An 18,324-nucleotide genomic window follows, 5' to 3' on the forward strand; every position below is an offset into this window, starting at 1 on the left:
TCAGTGAGTGAAAGAATAAAATGAATGAACGCATGTCCTTATTCTTAGTTCAGTGTTTGTGTCTATAACCAGGAGCCAAGAGTACTCTCAATCCTTGGTTGTGGACATAACTTCACTGAAGAGCGGCCCGACTCGGGCTAGTAGCAATCACATCGGTGATGCCTCTAGCTTCGGTTTCTTCTGTACACAAAAGTCTTTCCATTTAATCATCTGGAGTCCTGTTAAATTAGTTAATTATCACTTGCATTTACACATGGGAAAAGTGAGTGATTTTTTTTTTTAAAGAGATTTGTTGAAGACCATTTGACAGCTTAACGTTGGAGTGAACACCAGAACTTGGACTCCCCACTCCCACACCACTGTTTTCCTTTCCAGTCACCAGGCCATCATTTTCTCAGTCTCTAGGTTTCAACTTTTGATTTGTCATATGCCATGTTTGAGTTGGGGGGCTTTTTGGAATCCTTGTCTTACCATCCTTTATATATTAACTGTCCTTGGTGAGCCTTTTTAGACCCTTTCAGCTTCTCCGTAACCAGCTTTCAGTACTTGCAATTGTGTACCAGCTTTCATATACATGTACAGATTTCCCTGGAGAGAAAGTCCGAGTTGATGTCAGATTCTTACCAAAAGGGTCATGATCCCATAGTAAAGTTAAGAACCAACGATCAGAACCAACCATGTCACTTTGCATATGGAAAACCTGAGGCCTGAGCAAGAGACTTTTCCAAGACTATAATCTTTGACCAGAGATTCTGTTTCTCCCATTGACAGGGGACTGATTGTGGTGAGCAGTAACCTCAGCTACATCATCGAGCCCCTGCCTGACAGCGAGGGCCACCACCTTATTTACAGATCTGAACATCTCAAGCTACCCCTGGGGAACTGTGGGGCCGAGCACTCCAAGTCCACCCCCGGGGACTGGGTCCTTCATTTCACCAACCAGACCAAGAAACGACCTCGCAGGGTGAGTCTCAGTATAGGAATCAACCTGGGGGTAGGTTTGTCCCCTCTGAGGATCCTTCCTTTGGATCCATGAGTATTTCCAAATTAAAAGAGATGGCCAGGGAGGAAGAAATAACCTTTCTCTTAGAATAAAAATTCTAAGTCACTATCTTGTTCACTGCTGTGTGAAATACACTTGTATTGGATGGAATAACTGTTTTGGGGGAAAGCACTATGACATTTAAAACACCCTGAGATGCTGATTTCAGAAACCTTAAAATGTGAGAAAGAAAAATATGCCTCTCCTTTTGGAATAACTGCTTAACCATATGCACAGAATACTTGTGTTTATGTATGCTGGAAATAGAGGTATGTGGTTTCAGTGTGTTTTGGGAACAGGGTTGTCAGCATGTTCCCTCACAGTTTGGTGGCCCCTGTACTTGCCAGCCCAGCTCATTAGTTTTTGAGTATGAAGGACTGGACCTGTAGTCCCAGAGCAGCCCCAGCAATAACCAAGATGGCGGGCGGAAGGTGTCGTGACGGTGGTGGGGACTGTGGCCAGCATCAAGTGTGAAGTCAGTAAGGGGGGGGGGCACTGCTTATTAACCAATACCATTTCTAAGCAGTTTGTTTTAAAATGAGGCCACACCCACCACTTCTATAGCTCTGATCCGCTCATATCTCTTTCTTAGATGAAAAGGGAAGATTTACACTCCATGAAGTATGTGGAGCTTTACCTCGTGGCTGATTATGCAGAGGTAAGGGGGAGACAGTGGGTTTTAGCGGAAAAGCTACTCTGTTGATAGCTTCCATTTTAGGCTTCCAACCACTTTGGGGAAATGCTGAAACATTCTTCTTTCTTCAGTATGTCATGTGATTTTGGCCTTAAATCTGACCAAGAGCTCTTCTAGCTATTTTAAATATAGTTGGGGAAAAAAAAAATCTTCTGGCTTAATACATTAATCAAATAGAAGATCAGCAACTAGCATTATCTGGATTAATATTTCTTTTTTTTTTTAAGATTTTATTTATTTTTTTGATAGAGAGAGATCACAAGTAGGCAGAGAGGCAGGCAGAGAGAGAGGAGGAAGCAAGCTCCCCGTTGAGCAGAGAGCCCAATGCGGGGCTCGATCCCAGGACCCTGAGATCATGACCTGAGCCAAAGGCAGAGGCCCAACCCACTGAGCCACCCAGACGCCCCTGGATTAACATTTCTTAAACTGAGTCTTAAGACCTTTTGGTTCTGGTGCTTATTCTTAGGGAGCCCATAAATTCTCTACAGAAATTGCCAAAAAATTTTTTGCAAACATAGTAAGGATAATCAGTCATCTTATTGAATACAATTTTCCTGCCCATGTGTGGGTCCATTTTTATAATCCCCTTGGTGCCAAATTAGAACCATGGTTCCCAAAGCATCAGCAGAACCTGGGAACTTTTGAGTGCAAATTCTTGGGCCCCACCCCAGACGCAGTGCTGAGTCCTAATCTGTGGGGCTGGCGTCCAAGAATCCCTATTTTAACAAGCCTTCTGGGTGATTCTGGACACAAGCAAGTTTGACAACTACTGACGTAAGGAATAGCTGTTTACCCTTTAATTCTGTATTTCTCAAATCAGCCAGCTTCTCACGGGGCTTGACTCCTAAAAGTTGATGAACACTCATCTCTCTCACTCTTCCATTTCATCTGTTCATCAATGATATCTTGATTTTCTCATATGTGTCAAACACAGTGTTTGGCCTGAGAAGATTAAGACAGACCTGTCCCTGGCATCAGAGTTTACAGTAGCAGCACAAAAACTCAAGTGTGGTGACTGCCAAGATTGATCGTTATAGAGGATTAGAGCAAAGATCATGAAAGGTCTGGCATGGTTTTGGGAATTGGGGAAAGCTCCCAGGGGAGGATGTTGATGCTGACACATAAGAGTAGGTTCAGGGGGCACTTGGGTAGCTCAGTGGGTTAAGTCTCTGCCTTTGGCTCAGGTCATGATCCCAGGGTCCTGGGATCAAGCACCACATTGGACTCCCTGCTCAGTGGAGAGCCTGCTTCTCCTTCTCCCTCTGCCTGCCACTCTGCCTACTTGTGCTATCTCTCTGTAAACAAATAAAATAAAAAAAAAAAAAAAAAAAAAAGAGTAGGTTCAGGCTCCAGAGCATGTATTTGCCTAAACTAGCCATATTTCACCTCCAATTCTCACTTTATGTAGTGACTCAGCCACAGCTAAACACATCTGGGCAGGGACAGTCACCATGAGCTGAACACTTGCCATGATCTAATGCCACAGCCTTGCCTGGGGCTCCCCTAGGACAGAACTCATCAGAGCTCCGTCTGTCTCATGCCCCATCCAGATGCTGTAGTTACCAGCTCCCCAAAAGACCTCATCCCAAGGCAGCTTTATCTAGTCCACACTCCCAAAGCACGGGTCCTGGAGCAGTACAGGTCATGGAAAGAAACTAGGCTTCAGGCCTGAAGAGCTGCCTTTAAGAACGCTAGTGGCAAGAGCAGGTGGCCTTGAGCTGCCTTAAAGGATAAGCAGGTGTTAACTGGGCAAAAAGGTGGGGGTGAAGGGCATTTCAGGCCGAGGGAACATCAGGTTCTGCTTTGAGAAGAATTTAGCTTTGTAACTGATGTGGATATTGGTTTTTCCAGCACCCTTTCCTTTTTTTTTTTTTCTCTTTTGTTTTCCTTTCCAAAGGCTGGTGTGTGTGTAGGACAGGGGAGTAGTGTGGGGGAGCAAAATCTAAAGTTGATTTAAAAGCCGAGGCTCACGGTCATGGGGAGAGGTAATGACGCTGGCCCTGCCCAGCAGGACTGCCTTTGCAGTGAGAGGGCCGCTGGAAAAAAGCTGAGCTCCTCTGACTCTAGGACATTTTTCCATTTAAGCTTTTGTTAGATGATCTAAGATCATCTCATATAGTGGTCTTGAAACTTTCTTTTATATATATATATATTTTAGCCACAGAATCATTTGTTCAGATAAAGCTCCTAGGCCCCCCAAAGCTCCTGCTCTAATGTGAAGGTGGAGTGATCCTCCCCTTCAACCCTGCACTTGGCCCAGTGACATCTGTCTGGAGGGTTCTAAAACCTACTGGGTGTGAAACTCGGGAAACTAAAGTTGTGGGGGTGGTTTAGGGATTGAGCATCTTCAGTCTCGTGGCATTTGGTGTCACAGCAGAGCCCAAAGAGGAAAAGTGGCCCCCAAGTTGCCTCTAGGACTGTGGTGTGGTCTAGGGCCATCTTGTTCCAGAGGAGAGAGCCTCCAGTGCCGGCCCCATAGGCATTGACTACAGGGAGTGACTCAGGCAACCTGTGGGTCGGGCACATGCTCATTGCTCAGGGTCCTGGGCTTTGAATGATTCCCTGGAGGGGGTTGTAATCAGCCAGGCTACGTTCACAGGCTCACAAATCCCTACCTCGTACACCACCTCTCCCAGACTCCCTCTCCGAGTGGCAGAAGTGAATTCCTGACAGTTAGTTAATCTGAGAGGTGGGGAAAACAGGGAAGAGGAGGGCTGCCTTATCTGTGATTTACAGCCTGGTGCTGAGACAGGCCAGGCTCCTTCTCTGGGCTCTGAATTTGGCGCAGGGTGCACAGTCGCCCAGAGAGTGCAGTAAAAATGACCAAGCAGCTGGGCCTAGGTGGGGCGGCCTGGAGCCGCTCTCCATATATTCATTCCGCAGGTGAAATAGGAAATCTGGGCAGGGAACGAACAACATAGGCTGTTGCAGGAGGATGTGGGGTGGTTGTGTAACCAGGCCTGCAGACTGCTGTCATGCTCCGGACAGAAAGTGGGGTAGCCAGCGAAGGCCAGGTGATGTGCCACATTTTACTTCCTTTGTCCCCCTAGAAAGTATAAGATTGAGATACTTCTTTCTTTTCGATCAGAGGTCCGCAAACTCTAGCCTATAGCCCACCACATGTTTTTGTAAATTGAGTCCTACTGGCAGAAATGCTTCCTGCTTGTATGTGTTGTCTGTGGCTGCTTTAAGCTGCCGCGGCGGAGTGGAGTAGAAGGGGCGCAGCGTGTCCGCAGATCCTCAAGTGTTCACAGTCTCGCCACTTACAGAAAGTTTGTGACTCCTGCTTGAGTCTTCTCTTCTGGACAACATGGTACATGTCTTCAACTACCGTGGTATTATCAGGCAGTTGTTAAAAGACAGGGTTAATATATTTGAAAAACAGTGAACTCTGACTCTGATGTTCTAATAAATATTCTGTATATGTTGCAATCCTTTCTCTGCAGTGAGACCAGTTTAGAAATGGGACAGCCGAGAAACTTCAGGATTCACAAGTCATAGGTCCAAGTCATAGGGCTTCGCATCGAATTGCACTCTAAAAAGCAAGGGTCAAGTGAGAGGATAGTTCTGGTGAGCCACAGTTCTGAAGAAGCCCAGGAAAGTCCACAAGCAGTGGGAGAGTAGAAACAGTGGCTTTCTCGCCGGCTCATGGCCAGACACACCCTCGTCCCAAGAGATATCCCAGGGTGTTTTATCTGGCTGTTCTTTGTGATTCTTGCTTGAATGTTTTTCTGGGATGGGGTGGAAGAAGGATGCGAAGTGTTGGAATTGAAGTACCATATACAGTGTGTGCAAGGTAGATCAGATAGGCACCTAGATTCTCTGTGACAATGGCAGCATACAGGACATGCCCATCATTTGCAAATTTAGGTTACAGTTGTAGCAGATTTTCTCTTTACACTGTGAAGCTTTCCTTCATCATTGCAGCTGAAGGAGATCTATTCCCTCTCAGACAGGAATGATAAATGTGAGGCTACCTACTGAAATGTCTCCTCCTTACTGGTTCCCATGGCAGACATTTGTAATTGAGCACAACACTCTTTCCTACTGAACCCCATACCATCTCAGAATTCTTCTCACTGTAGAAGGCCCTGCCAGTTGATCCAAGTGGCATGTCAGACAAATCCTGTGTGCCGAGGTCTTACGGTCCTGGTTGCCAGCCCCCAAGTGTGTCATTCACGTGGCTTCCCATTGCCGTTATTTATGTGCCCATTTTAATTGTGTATTTCTTAAATACAGATTCTGCCATTGTTGTTATTTTGGGTTGGCTTTCTTTCTTTCTTTCTTTCTTTCTTAAGATTATTTTAGAAAGAAAGAGCAAATGAGCAAGCAGGGGGAAGGGGGAGGAAGTGGGAGAGAATTTCCAGCAGACTCCCTATTGAGTGCAGAGCCTGATGCAGGACTTGATCTCACAGCCCTGAGATCATGACCTGAGTGGAAACCAAGAGTCAGACACTCAACCGACTGAGCCCCCCAGGTGCCCTTCTCTTTCCATTAAAATGGAAATGTACTATTTGGACCAAATGGACCAAATGGACCAGTACCAGGATGTCACACTGTGTCCTATCTAGTGCCAAGCATAATGCCTTGCACATGGCAGCTTTTAGCAGCAATTTGATGAGTGATGATTGATCACATGTAGCGAGGCCTCATGAGATCCCTGTGATGATGGCTTCATGTTGGAGCAATGAGCAACACAAGGATCAGATTGGTCCCACTTCTAAGCCCCAGTGAGAGTTTGCAGGAGACCTGGTAATTTGGAGGACTGGAGAACAGGTTTGACTTCAAGGCCTGGAGGAAGAGAATTCAATTTACTCTACAACTATGACATGTCTACTGTGTGCCTGGCACTGAGCTGGCAGCTGGGGATACCAAGATGACCATGACCCAGGTTCTGCCCTCCCTGAGCTGACACTGTAGGGAGGGTGTGGGGAGAGAGGAAATTGTATAAAAATAACTGCTCTCATAGAAGCCTGGAGAAAATAAAAGCTAATTGAAAGACAAGAAATGGGGTCCAGGAAGGGTCCAGGAAGGGAATCTGGGGCCTCACCGAGCTCTTCTTGCTCCATTCAGTTTCAGAAGAATCGACGAGACCAGGATGCCACCAAACACAAGCTGATGGAGATCGCCAATTACGTTGATAAGGTGAGACCAGGTGTGTACTTTGCGGGAAAGGTGCCAGCACCTCAGAGGGGCCACAGGACAGGAGATGGCATGGCACCTGAGCTGCCTCAGGGATTGGTCACCCCAGCCAATCTCTGAGATGGAATAGCAATGCCATAGAGGCTCAGGGTGGTCATGACAAAGCTCTCAACTCTGTGACCTTAGCCAGGGAACTTAGCTTCTTTGGGTTGCAGTTTTGTGTTATGTTTAAATTTACAAAGTAGAGGGGCTGGCTTGAATCAGTGGCTTTTCAAAATTTTTGTTTTTCTGGTGGAACTCTTCTTTTTCAATGAAATCTTATGCCGTGTCTAATATAAAAGATAAAAACGGACTCTCAAAGCAGGGGTGAGGATCCAGAGTGCGGTCCTCTTGCTCCTTCCCCTCACCCCTGCTAATGGCTGCCAGGCAACATAAGACATGGAAGAGCCCAGCTGAAGAAAGCTTTAAAGTTCTCTAAGGTTCCTTCCAGGCATAAAGCCCAGAAGTTTCCTGAGTTAGGGGAGAACTGAGGTAGGTGAGCATGGGAAAGGTACAGAGACTGGGCTTCTTCACTTATGGTAGTGTTTGTGAGTTGTGTCCATGTTGAATAGCATGTATAAGTACTTCATTCTCTGTTGTTACATATTGTCCCAGGATATACCACATTTTGTTCATTCATTCATAGTTGATGGATCTGCTGCCTACTAAGCCAGAGCTAACTTGGGTCCATTCCCCAAGGCTGATTTCAGCAAATGCTGATTGAGCACATAGGTGTAAACTCCTATGCTATGTGCTGTAGGGAGTATATGCAAACGCACCATCCTTGCCCTCTGGCAGTTTGCTCTCTGTGAGAGGGAAAACATGCAAGCAGCATAACTCAAGGCAAATTACAACTTTAATAACAGAGTTGAAAATACAGGGCTGAGGAGGCAGGTGGGAATAGAGACTTTCTGGCTGGGGATAGAGAAGGCTTCTCTAAGGACAGTCACTTGGAACTCTGTCTTGCAGGAGCAAGGTGGGGAGGCTGTTTTTTGTCTTTTATATTGAAGTATAATTGATGTACAATAGCCTATTAGTTTCAGGGGTACCTGGCTTGATATTTTTATACATTATGAAATGATCCCCAGGATAAATTTAGTTACTATCTCTCACCATGCAAAGTTATAGTATCGTTGACTATATTCCCTATGCTGTGCATGACAACCCCATGACTTATTTTATAACCGAAAGTTTATACCTCTTCATCCCCTTCGCCTATTTCAAGCTCCCCCTCCTCCAATAACCAAGTTTGTTTCCTGTTATCTATGAGTCTATTTCTGTTTTTCATTTGTTTTTGGCTTTTAGGTTCCACATGAAAGTGAAATCACACGTTATTTGTCTTTATCTATTTGACTTATTTCACTTAGCATTTTACCTTCTAGGTTTGTCCAAAGGAGGGGAAGCTTTGGATGAGGGAGGGAGGAGAGGTGACTGGAAGAATGAGAAAGGAATTCAAACTGAGAAATTAATATATAAATATTTGGTCTGGATCAAGGGGAGGCAAAGCTGTACTGCTAATAATCTCTTGGGAATTCAGTATTCCAACTAGCCAAATCATTTTAATTCAGAAGGGTATTATGTAGGGAATAGGGAAGGGCTTTATTTTTCCTTCCACATCTTGCTACCCAAGGATTTCAGTGCCTTGAAGCTCAATTTTTTTGGTCTCTCTTATTGTTGACTTTGAGTTGGGCTCTCTTCCCTCAGGTAAAACCATGTGATCAGGGAGGTAGGTGGGGTACTTCCAGGAAAGATCCTTGAGGTACACTCTAAAGTTAGGCTGTATTTTTTTACACATGGGATGAGAAGAAGCTTTTCCCCCAGGCCTCCCCAATGAAGGAAATTCAGGTTGAGTCAAGTAGATAGAGGTATACCTAGTGGATGAGCCATGGACTGAGGGGTGAGCCTAACACAGAAGTGGCTTCTTCTCAACTTAGGGGTGGGGGAAAGCCTCTTAAGAAGTGGGGCATGGTGGGCGGGATGCAGATGGATGCGAGGATGTACTTTTGGACTTGGGAGAAGTGTGGAAGTTCCACTTTCAAGACTTCTATTTTCTCCCTAGCTGCTAGGATGCATCTAGGCTCTTCATCTAGACTCTCTAGAAGTTGGGGGATATTTCCACTCCCCAACCTTTGTGCTTGGGCAATGGAGCATGAGTATCCTAAGAAAAATCTAAGGGAAGAGGGTGTCAATACTGGAGCCTCTGGATGGGTTCTGTCCTGAGAATGAAATTGCATTTACACTTCACCCGGGAAAATACTTTGATTTTAAGAAAATGAGCTTACTCTTTCTCTGTGTGGAACTTACACAGAACTTTAGCTGACACCTTGAATACTAAATAAATGGGCCCTTGGGTACCATGGTACAAGTTGTAGGTCTTGCTCAGACTCAGCTATAGGGAGACTTTGGATCAGAGAATCCCTGGTTCTTTTTTTTTTCCTCTTAAAGTAAGCTCCATGCCCAACATGGAGCTTACTTTAACTCATGACCCTGAGATCAAGAATCGTAAGCTCTACCAACTGAGCCAACTAGGCACCCCAAGTCATTGGCTTTTCTGATGAGAGTGTCTATTGTACTGGGCTTGAGCTCTAGACTACTCACTGGGAACTCTTAATTTCTTGTCTTTCCTTCCTTCTCTCCCTTCATTTAACAAATATTGTGAGCGCCAGGCATGTGGCAGTTGTTAGGCTAGGTCATGGGTGTTCCCAGGAGAGCACTGGTAAGCAAAACACAGTCTCTGCTGTCACAGGGCTTAGAGCTTAGTGGAGGAAATAGAGAATCAAATTATTACGGAACAAGGTAGGGCTGTCATGGAGGAAGTGGAGGGCACTGTGGGACCTGAGGAAGGGGAACAAACATACTCTGAACTGGGGAGAAGGGATGGCTTCTGGGAGGAAGTGAAGTAAGGAAGAAGTAGGGTTGGGGGGAGGAGGGTGTGATAGAGTTGGCATATTCAAGCTGCACAAGTGGCAGAAACAAAGGCCTAACAGCAAGATTACCATGTGGAGACGTAAAGAAGTTCTTTGTGGTTAGAGCAGAGAGGGAGGGGACTGGAGGAAGTGGTGAGGGAAGAAGTTGGCTAGGTAGATAAGGGTGAATTCTTGGAGGGCCTCAAAGGCTTCTTAAATGGCTTAGCTGTTTATCTTGAGGGCAATGGGGAACTAAAGAGTATTTTGAAACTTAGGTAGTAATAGCATCCAAAATGCATTCGAGAAGGACTACTTCTACTGAAGTGTAGGAGGAATTCCAAGGGGCAAGACTAGGGAAGTTCTAAGACCCATTCAAAAGTTTTATTATCATCTGAGTGAGAAATTATGGTGGTCGAATTTAGGGAAGAGGTAGCTGATATGGAGAGAAGAGGATGCATTACAGAGGTGTTTACAGGGGGGAGTCACGGAGACTGGGAGATGCGCTGACTCTGGGCTGAGGGAGGAGATGGATTCCAGGGCCAACCTGAGTGTCCTGCCTGAGTAGGTAGCAGGGCAAGGCTGCCAGGCCCTGGGTTTGTCCTTAGCTTGTGCTGGGACCTCAGAAAAGCCACTTCTTTTTTTCAAGTTTTTAGTTTTCTCATTAGATGAAAACAATAATCCCCAGTCACCAACTTTGTGGGATCATGGTGGGGACCCACAAATAAAATCTAAGTGTAAAGTAGTGTCCTGTTCTCTTTCCATGACCGTAAAAGGCCGGGCAGAAGCAACGTCTGTCCTTACCCTGGTTATCTTTGTAATATGGGGTTTTACATAGTTTTCCCTCCTTATCTGTAATTCTAAGCACTTAATCACCCAGGAACTGGTGAGACCTCTGCCTGTTTAGCAGCTGAGGCCTCACTGGGGGCCTTTCTGGGGGTTCTCAAACCCGCTTTTGTTGAAAACAATGATATCATTGAGTGGGTGGGGCTGGGCCAGGCTTTCCTCAGCCGGTTTAAGGAGAAATAGGGTCTTTATGACTTCTGTACTTATGGCTCTTTTCCAGTCCTTTCCATAGCTCCCATGTGCCCCACTGCCCCTTTTCCTTCTTTCTCCCTGAGGTTACAGATTTGTGGAAAACTGGCAGCCTCCACATTTTCTCCTCTTGCATCAGTCTCCCCGGAGAGAGGTCCAGATGGGCCAAAGGGGCTATAATGGCTGCATTATATCAGGCATGGTTCTTTTTCCAAGCCCCCTCCTCCCATGAAAGGAAAGGCAAGTCATGGGAAGGGATTCCTTTGGAAGGGAGACTGGAATGCTAGGGAAAGAGGTGATCTAAGTGTTGGGAGAGATAGCAGGCTTCTTGTATTCTAGGAGCTCTTTATCTCTTGAGTTCTTGGTGCTAAATTTGGGAATTGGTAAGGGTGCAAAGACTGAACTAGCCTTTCAGTTATGTGGTGGGGGGAACACGGCTGGGGGAAGGAAAGCAGAAATGTTGAATAAGGACCCTTAGTTCCTATTCCTTTACTCCACTCTTCCTCTCTGTCCTCAACACACACTCACTCGCGCACATGGACACACACACACACACACACACACACACACACAGAGTTGCATAAGCACCCTTCCTCCATAGATGTGTAGGCAGCTTTTTAGGGGTACTTGGAAGCTGGTTGCCTAATGGCTTTGCAGCAATTCCAGGAAGGAAGGAAGATAGGCTGTTTAACAGTGACTCTGCCTCCAGCGACCAGATGGTCATACCCACCTTCTGTGTGGTCTGTTCGTGTTTGCCAAGTGCTTTCATAGCTGACCTTGTAGGAAAGGAAAAATCATTTTCCCTCTACCTTTCTAAGTTCTTGGCTGGGAACCCTGTAACAAAAGACAGATTAACGAGAAAAACAAACAGAAGTTTATTAACGTGTACGTAAGAGATACCCAGGGAAAAATGAGCAGTAACTCCAAGAGTTAGAATTCAGGCTTATGTAGCATCTTTCCCAAAGAACAATAAATCTGTGGCGAAATGACAGGACAGAGGAAAGCAGTTAGGCTTCCAAAGATGGTAAAATGTGGAGAGGTAGATATATGGGAAACTAATGGGAGGCAGAAGAAGCTAGTCAGTAAAAAAGCTGAAGTTGTCTCTGGTGATTAACTTTTGTCCTTCCTGGTAGACAGGGGAGGAGGGACGCCTTTGAAGTTTTGTCCTGCTTTTAGGCAAATAGGGGGAGGACAGAGACGTTTTGTGTTTTTGTTTGGTTGGATTGATTTTGGGTTTTTTGTTTGTTTTTTGTTTTTGTTTTGTATCTGCTTCTTCTCAGTCGCCTTCAGTGCAAACTAATCCTTGTACTAAAGTGGCATATTTGTTGAGTGGCCTATTCTGCCCCACTTCTGCTTCCTCTGATCTTCGTGATGGGAGATGCAGGTGCTGGGTGGAGGACGGAAAACCTGTGCTTGCTTCACTCACATCCCCTAGTCTCCTGGCTGGGTGCTCAGCACACCACTGGCCTCAGTCAATATTTGTGGAATGAGTAAATGGGTTTACAGATGCAGAGGCTGAGGCTCAGAAGAGATTCTGCCACTTGGCGGATGACCCGGAGCAAATACAGGATGAATTCAAGCGCGGAGGAATTGGGTCTTGCTGGGGCTGTGTGCCCCGCAGTTTGCACGGTACAATGCTGTTCAATAAACGGTTAATGATGAGCCTGCACAAACGTCCTTCCTTCCTCTCTGCCTCCTGGGAGTGTCTGAACGGCCAACTCTAGGATTACCTGCCACTGACCTTTAGCTGGCTTTTGTTTATTGAGACTGATGGGTTCAGAAGCGAAATACAGCTATGTGATGTTGGGTGAGCTGCTTTTGCTCTTTCTCAAATTCTATAAAAGTGGATTGAGGGGAAGTATTGGACAGAGAAGGTAGCAAATAAAGATGCTTTTGTTGCAGTCAACTCTGCCATTTGTATCCTGATCCCCCCCAACCCCAGATACTTTATGGAAAACATATAGAATGTGTTGGGAAAAGAAGCTGAAGTACTAGGGCTCAAAAAGGACAGGGTCTAGGAATTCATAGGCAGCCTTTTCAGATTCCACCATTGGGGTGACTCTGCTCCCGCCATTTTCACCAGATGTCACCCACCATGGAATTCGGGGAAGTAAGACCTGATTATCCTGGCTTGTCACTATTGACCCCAGGTGCCTGTGGTCATAGTATGCAGTGAGAGGAGAACACTTGTCTCAAGGCAAATCGGGGCAACCTTTTGCCAAGAAGGTGGCAGGGATGCTGGAGGCTGGGATGATAGCTGTCTGCTACGATCGAGGAGGGCTTTCCAACATCTGACCTTCTTGACTGTGCCAGACCTGTGGTTTAGGAGGCTAGGAAACATGGGATGAAGTTTTTCAAAGTTACTGGGATATTCAGTCAGGGTCTGAAAGGGACCAAACACACATTTAGGGCAGGTTGGTTTGTGGTCTTCACCCATGTGCTTTTTGTTTGTTTGTTTGTTTTTTGTAGGATGGTCCCCCATTCCCCTTTTTCCTAGCATATTCTCAGAGGCCCAGTGATCTTAGAGTTTCCTTTTCTTCACTTACCTTTTGTCTTAATCACAAAGTATATCTCTACAGTATGCCTGTTGCCTCTTTCTTTGGCCCCTCCCTTCAGGTTGATCTATTAAATGGGCACTATGGTTATTTATCAAAATTTGGTATTTAGGGATGCACGGGTGGCTCAGTGGGTTAAGCGTCTGCCTTCAGCTCAGGTCATGATCGCAGGGTGCTGGGATTGAATCCCGCATTGGGCTCTCTGCTCAGCAGGGAGGCAGCTTCTCCCTCTGCCTGCTGCTCCCTCTGCTTGTGCTCATGCTCGCTCGCTTGCTCTCGCAAATAAATAAATAAAATTTTTTTAAAAAATGGGTTGTTAGAGAGGCAGCTATCTGATAATGTTTTCATTTTTTAGATTTTTCTAAGAAATAGAGGTAGTGCCCCATTTCCTTTAATGGTGGTGGTGGTGGTGGTTCCTCTTCTTCTTCTTCTTTTCCTTCACATTCTCCTCCTCCTCCTTTTTCTTTCGTTAACCGTCCAATAAATACTTGTCATGGGCTTTTCAGCACACGGTAGAACAAATCTGTAAACTCTTGGGTGAGCCATTTTTAGGTCCCTTACCTCAGGTTCCTGACAGTTAAGCTCCTCGACCCCAAGAAATCAGCCCTGTTTGCACAGAGAGGTTACTCATTTTTGTGGAGTTAGCCAGGAGAGAGGCATGAAGAGGATTAAATAAAGACCCTGCTGGTCAAAGGAGTAAACAGTGCTCATCTAAACATCCTCTGGTATATAAAAGCAAAACACAGGACCAGGAGCTGGTCTGAAGGATGCCAGGTCTTGTGCGGACTGGGAGAAGATGTAATGAGAAGCAGTTGGTGAAAAGGAGTGTTGACTTAATGCATTGTTTGGAAACTTCCTTAATAAAAGGTTAAAGAAAACATGCCATGTAGCTTCGGCTCTTGCCAGGGTTATGCGTGGCGCCATCTTGCCTCAAAGTGTTGCTTCTGGGGCTGGTCTTCTGGCAGGAATAATGATACTTGTTCAAGGAAGTCCTTGGGATAGGAGGAGATCCCCACTCTTGAGATTAGGACCAATGTTTAAAGTTCCTCTTTCCTTGGCCTTTCTGTTCCCTCCAAAAGGAACGCTTCTGCCGGTGGGCCCCTGGGCTTGTCAATCCTTATTTGGAGTTAGGGTCCATGCCTTTGGCTTGTTGGTTTGTTTCCATTCCTCTGGAGTCAGAGGTGGAATGAGTACTGGTTTGGAAATCTTGGTTCTGAAACAGCTGTCTCTTCTCCCCTTTACTTTCTCCTTCGAAAACAAAAGAAAACAATACTTACTGAATTTGTTTTTTGTTCCAAATATGGGCAAACATTGGCCATTACATTAGAATAGCACTCTGCTTTTCAAAAATCCTTCTAGTGCCTCCCTGTCCTGGACTATTTCTGCTTGATTGAAAGGGGGACTAATGCCGAGAAGCTTGTGATTGGCATAATGTCCCCTAGCTAGTTAAAAAATTTTAACACCCAGGGGCGCTTTGGTGGCTCAGTTGGTTGAGCATTTGACTCTTGATCTCAGCTCAGGTCTTGATCTCAGGGTTGTGAGTTCAAGCCCTGTGTTGGCGTGGAGCCTACTTAAAAAAAAAAAAAAAAAATTAAGCCCCATAAAGAAAGAGACTAGTATTTTTTACCCTCAGATACGCATTTTCTGGATTTACCAATTATCAAGGTCTTGCCACATGTACACCTAGCTATTCCTGGAGAAAATTATAACAATGATTTGTAGAACACAAATACTTTATGCTTTACAAAGAGTTCTTTCATAGTTGTTGATTTTACTTGACAAAATTTCATAGGCTTTTGACAGCAACCCTGTTAAGTAGACTCTAAAATTCTTCCTATTTTATAGATGAGAGCAGAGGCACAGAGAGGTTAACTGACTTGCCTAAGCTCCCCCGAATTTGAAGTGTCAGAGCTAGTGCTCGAATGTCATTTTCTCATTTGATCCTTCCAGCGTTGCTGTGAGATAGTAATTATTACTCTGTTCTTTTTGGTTGGATTTTGGTCAGCTAAGCCATGGAGGTAGTTTAGATGGCTCAAGTTCCTTTGGTCAATGACAGTTAAAATGCTAATTAACACTTGTCAAAGTTTGATTTATCTCATTCATGGGGGAGCCAGAAAGATGTTAAAACTGGTTTAAAAGTTGGATAAGGGAAACATATACGTAGGCATGTATTTTTTTTTAATAGTGAAAAAAATGAATGTTGAGATAAGATCACTAAGTTAGATCTAAAATTGGTTAATATCACTTTACGGGAAATGTAACCACAACCTTTGGAGTCATCTTTTCTACTGGGTGGAAATCATTTGCATATCTATTGTACCTCATTAGCCTTTGACAAGTTAACTTCTCATCCTACAGGGTTGTAGCAGAGCAGCCTTAATTGACTAGTCTTTCAAAACTAAGTGTCCCCCTACCCCCATCCCGCCCCCATGGAGTCTGAAGACCCTTAGCCTGGCCTCTCTGAGCCTTCAGCTGCACGAAATTGAAAGCAATTGTGGTCATCTTTGGCCTCATTTCTAGGGTTTCAAAGGACAGTCATCTAGAGGGCAGTGCTGCTGGTACTTAAACCAAAGCTTTCGGAGCCTAGACTTGCCCTCTGTGCTGGGCTGGTATCATCTTCCGGTTTGGAGGGGTGATCAAGAGCCTAAAAATGGGAAAAAGAGTTTAAAATGTTAACATAGATCCATTGGAGCAGGAGAATTCTCAGAGCCTGGAAATGCATCACCTGGAAAAACTATTACAAATGCAGATTTCTCAGTCCTCTGGAGAATATAATTCTCAGCGGGGCCGGTATGGGGCCTGGGATTTTATAGTTTTTCACAGTGCTTCCGGGTGTTGTGCAGTTCCTGGTCTAAGTCCCATGACAACGGCATTGAGAGTATGAGCGACAAATGACGGAGGCTTGCATTATCATCAGCATGGGTGGACAGTGTGAGGATCCTCCAGGGAAAATGAGAGTGGCCAGCAAGGCTGTACCTCCCCAGTGTTTAAGCACCAGGATACTCTTGACAGACCTAGAAGGAGCACACTCTGGGGGAATGAGGTGTCCGTGAAACTAACCACTGTGGGATGAGCTAAGTAATGTGGACCTGTGCCGAGCAAGGCTGCATAGGTTGTTATCACTTTGTCTTCACCGGGTGCTTATCTCAAGCGGAGGAAGGAGGGTTGAGCTCCGAGAAGCTGATTTTTGAGCCCTGCTGCCTCTCTCCCCAGAGGGAGTTTTAGAGATTGAAGTTCGGAGAGGCCTTTGAAATGTGTCTGATAGTGAATAAAATAGTCGTTAAAGGGATTGTTCTGGTTATGAAGGTGCTGAGCCTCTGGGGAGAGGGGTCAGGGCTGTTTCAGACTGCAGTGTACTTTTGGGGTCTGGCTGTGCCTCCGCATAGGGCCCTGGCTGCCCCCAGACAGCTCTATTGTCTTTCCCTGGAGAGCAATCTTATGTCTACTATTTGGGGGACAGCTTCTTTTCCCAGGTGGGATTCGGAAGATGCAGGTTTTGCTGGAGGACATAGGGTCTGAGCAGTCTGGTTTTTGCCCCAAGTGAGCATTTCTGTGGTGGCTTCTATTAGCACTGGGATATCATCTCTGCCTGTCTTGTGGGCTTGTGAGCCCGGAGGGTGTGTGTATGCAGCGGGGGAGCATGTCATAGAAACTGCTTTTCCATCAAAGCCAGAAGAAGGAGGGGGTGGGGTGGGAAATCTTGGACAGTCCTTCTCCCTTCCTGGACGCACTTCACTCACAACTTGTTTCCTGAAAATCCTAATACACTCCAGTGGTGAGAGATGGCTTCCTGCTGAGCTGCTGAGCCAGCCCCTTGTCAGGGAGGAGATGAGAACAAGATGTGGCCGAAGAAGGGGCGGATGGGCCAAGCTGGGCTGCTCATTGACCCCCTAGCCCCCTCTCTGAGTCCCAAGAGCACTGCCAGGGTACCACCTAGACACACAGGCATGGGCAGGCCTGGCTAGGGCTGTGGGGAGGATATGAAAGTGGTGTTTTGTCTCTCAGTAAAATTGCATGGATGGTGGTGATGAAACGTGACCCTTTTGCTTCTGGAAAGAAGGACCTTGGCCAACATTGGCAACCCCATTTGGGGAAAGGGTTGTTGTTTCAAAAAACTGGCCCTGAAGTCCTTATGTATTCATCCTCTTTCTCCTGCCGCGTGCTTTGCTTACCCATATTTTTCTCTGCATATATGCACATCTAATAGCTCATGACATTTTTGTGACATCCCGTATGTCCCCAAGGCTGCTATCGTTATCATCAAATTGTGGTCTGGACACTGGTTCCTGGAAGTGTTTTAGTTTTATGCTTCCAATTTCTAAGAAAAAACAGAGCAGAAAAGTGCTTAAAAAGTATGGTCTGGGCCAACAGCTCCGGGTCTGAAACCTGGCCCTGACATCGTGCCGGGAGAACTTGGACAAGTTAAATGTGGAGTTTCCAGGGTATTTAGTCACACAGTGGGGAAAGGATTAGGACCTACCTCAGGGGTCTGTTGTACGTGGGTGTGTTCAACGGTTTAACACTTAAATATGTGTGAACTGTTTCGATGGAACTTTTCTGGGTTTTTCAGGTTCAGAATGATCCAGGATGTGGTAGAGGCAGGAAGATGATGGGGGCTTGGGGAGTGAGACACTTTGATATTTCTGAGGTGTGCCTACCTTAAAAGTTAACTCACTAACTTGTGGTCTAGGGTGGTGCTTCTGCATCAAAATCACTTCGGGAGTTATTACAAAGGGTGGCTGAGTTTCTCTCTGCCCCAGTACATCTGCGGTGGGGTCTAGCAATCTACAGTTTTAACTAATTCCTAGACTATGCTGCCGCTGCTGGTCCTGAAACGGCTGTTAGGCAGAAAAAGAAGCAGATCATTCCATGTGGATTCAGAAGACAGAATGAGGCCAGTGGGCGCCAGTTACA

The 18,324-nt window shown here is 45.7% G+C and overlaps 1 protein-coding gene across 1 annotated transcript in view; it reads left to right on the plus strand.

Moving 5' to 3' along the window:
- The window catches only part of LOC111141010 (ADAM metallopeptidase domain 19), a 111,391-nt gene that overhangs the window by 43,233 nt on the left and 49,834 nt on the right, over positions 1-18,324 (plus strand). Inside the window, exons 6-8 of the mRNA XM_022493326.1 lie at positions 772-964; positions 1,635-1,700; positions 6,810-6,881. Of these exons, the coding sequence (XP_022349034.1) occupies positions 772-964; positions 1,635-1,700; positions 6,810-6,881 (331 nt within the window). The remainder of the gene's footprint in view (positions 1-771; positions 965-1,634; positions 1,701-6,809; positions 6,882-18,324) is intronic.

Source organism: Enhydra lutris, unplaced genomic scaffold (genome assembly GCF_002288905.1).
Source record: "Enhydra lutris kenyoni isolate GAN:26980312 unplaced genomic scaffold, ASM228890v2 scaffoldscaffold5, whole genome shotgun sequence".
Classification (NCBI taxonomy): Eukaryota; Metazoa; Chordata; class Mammalia; order Carnivora; family Mustelidae; genus Enhydra; species Enhydra lutris.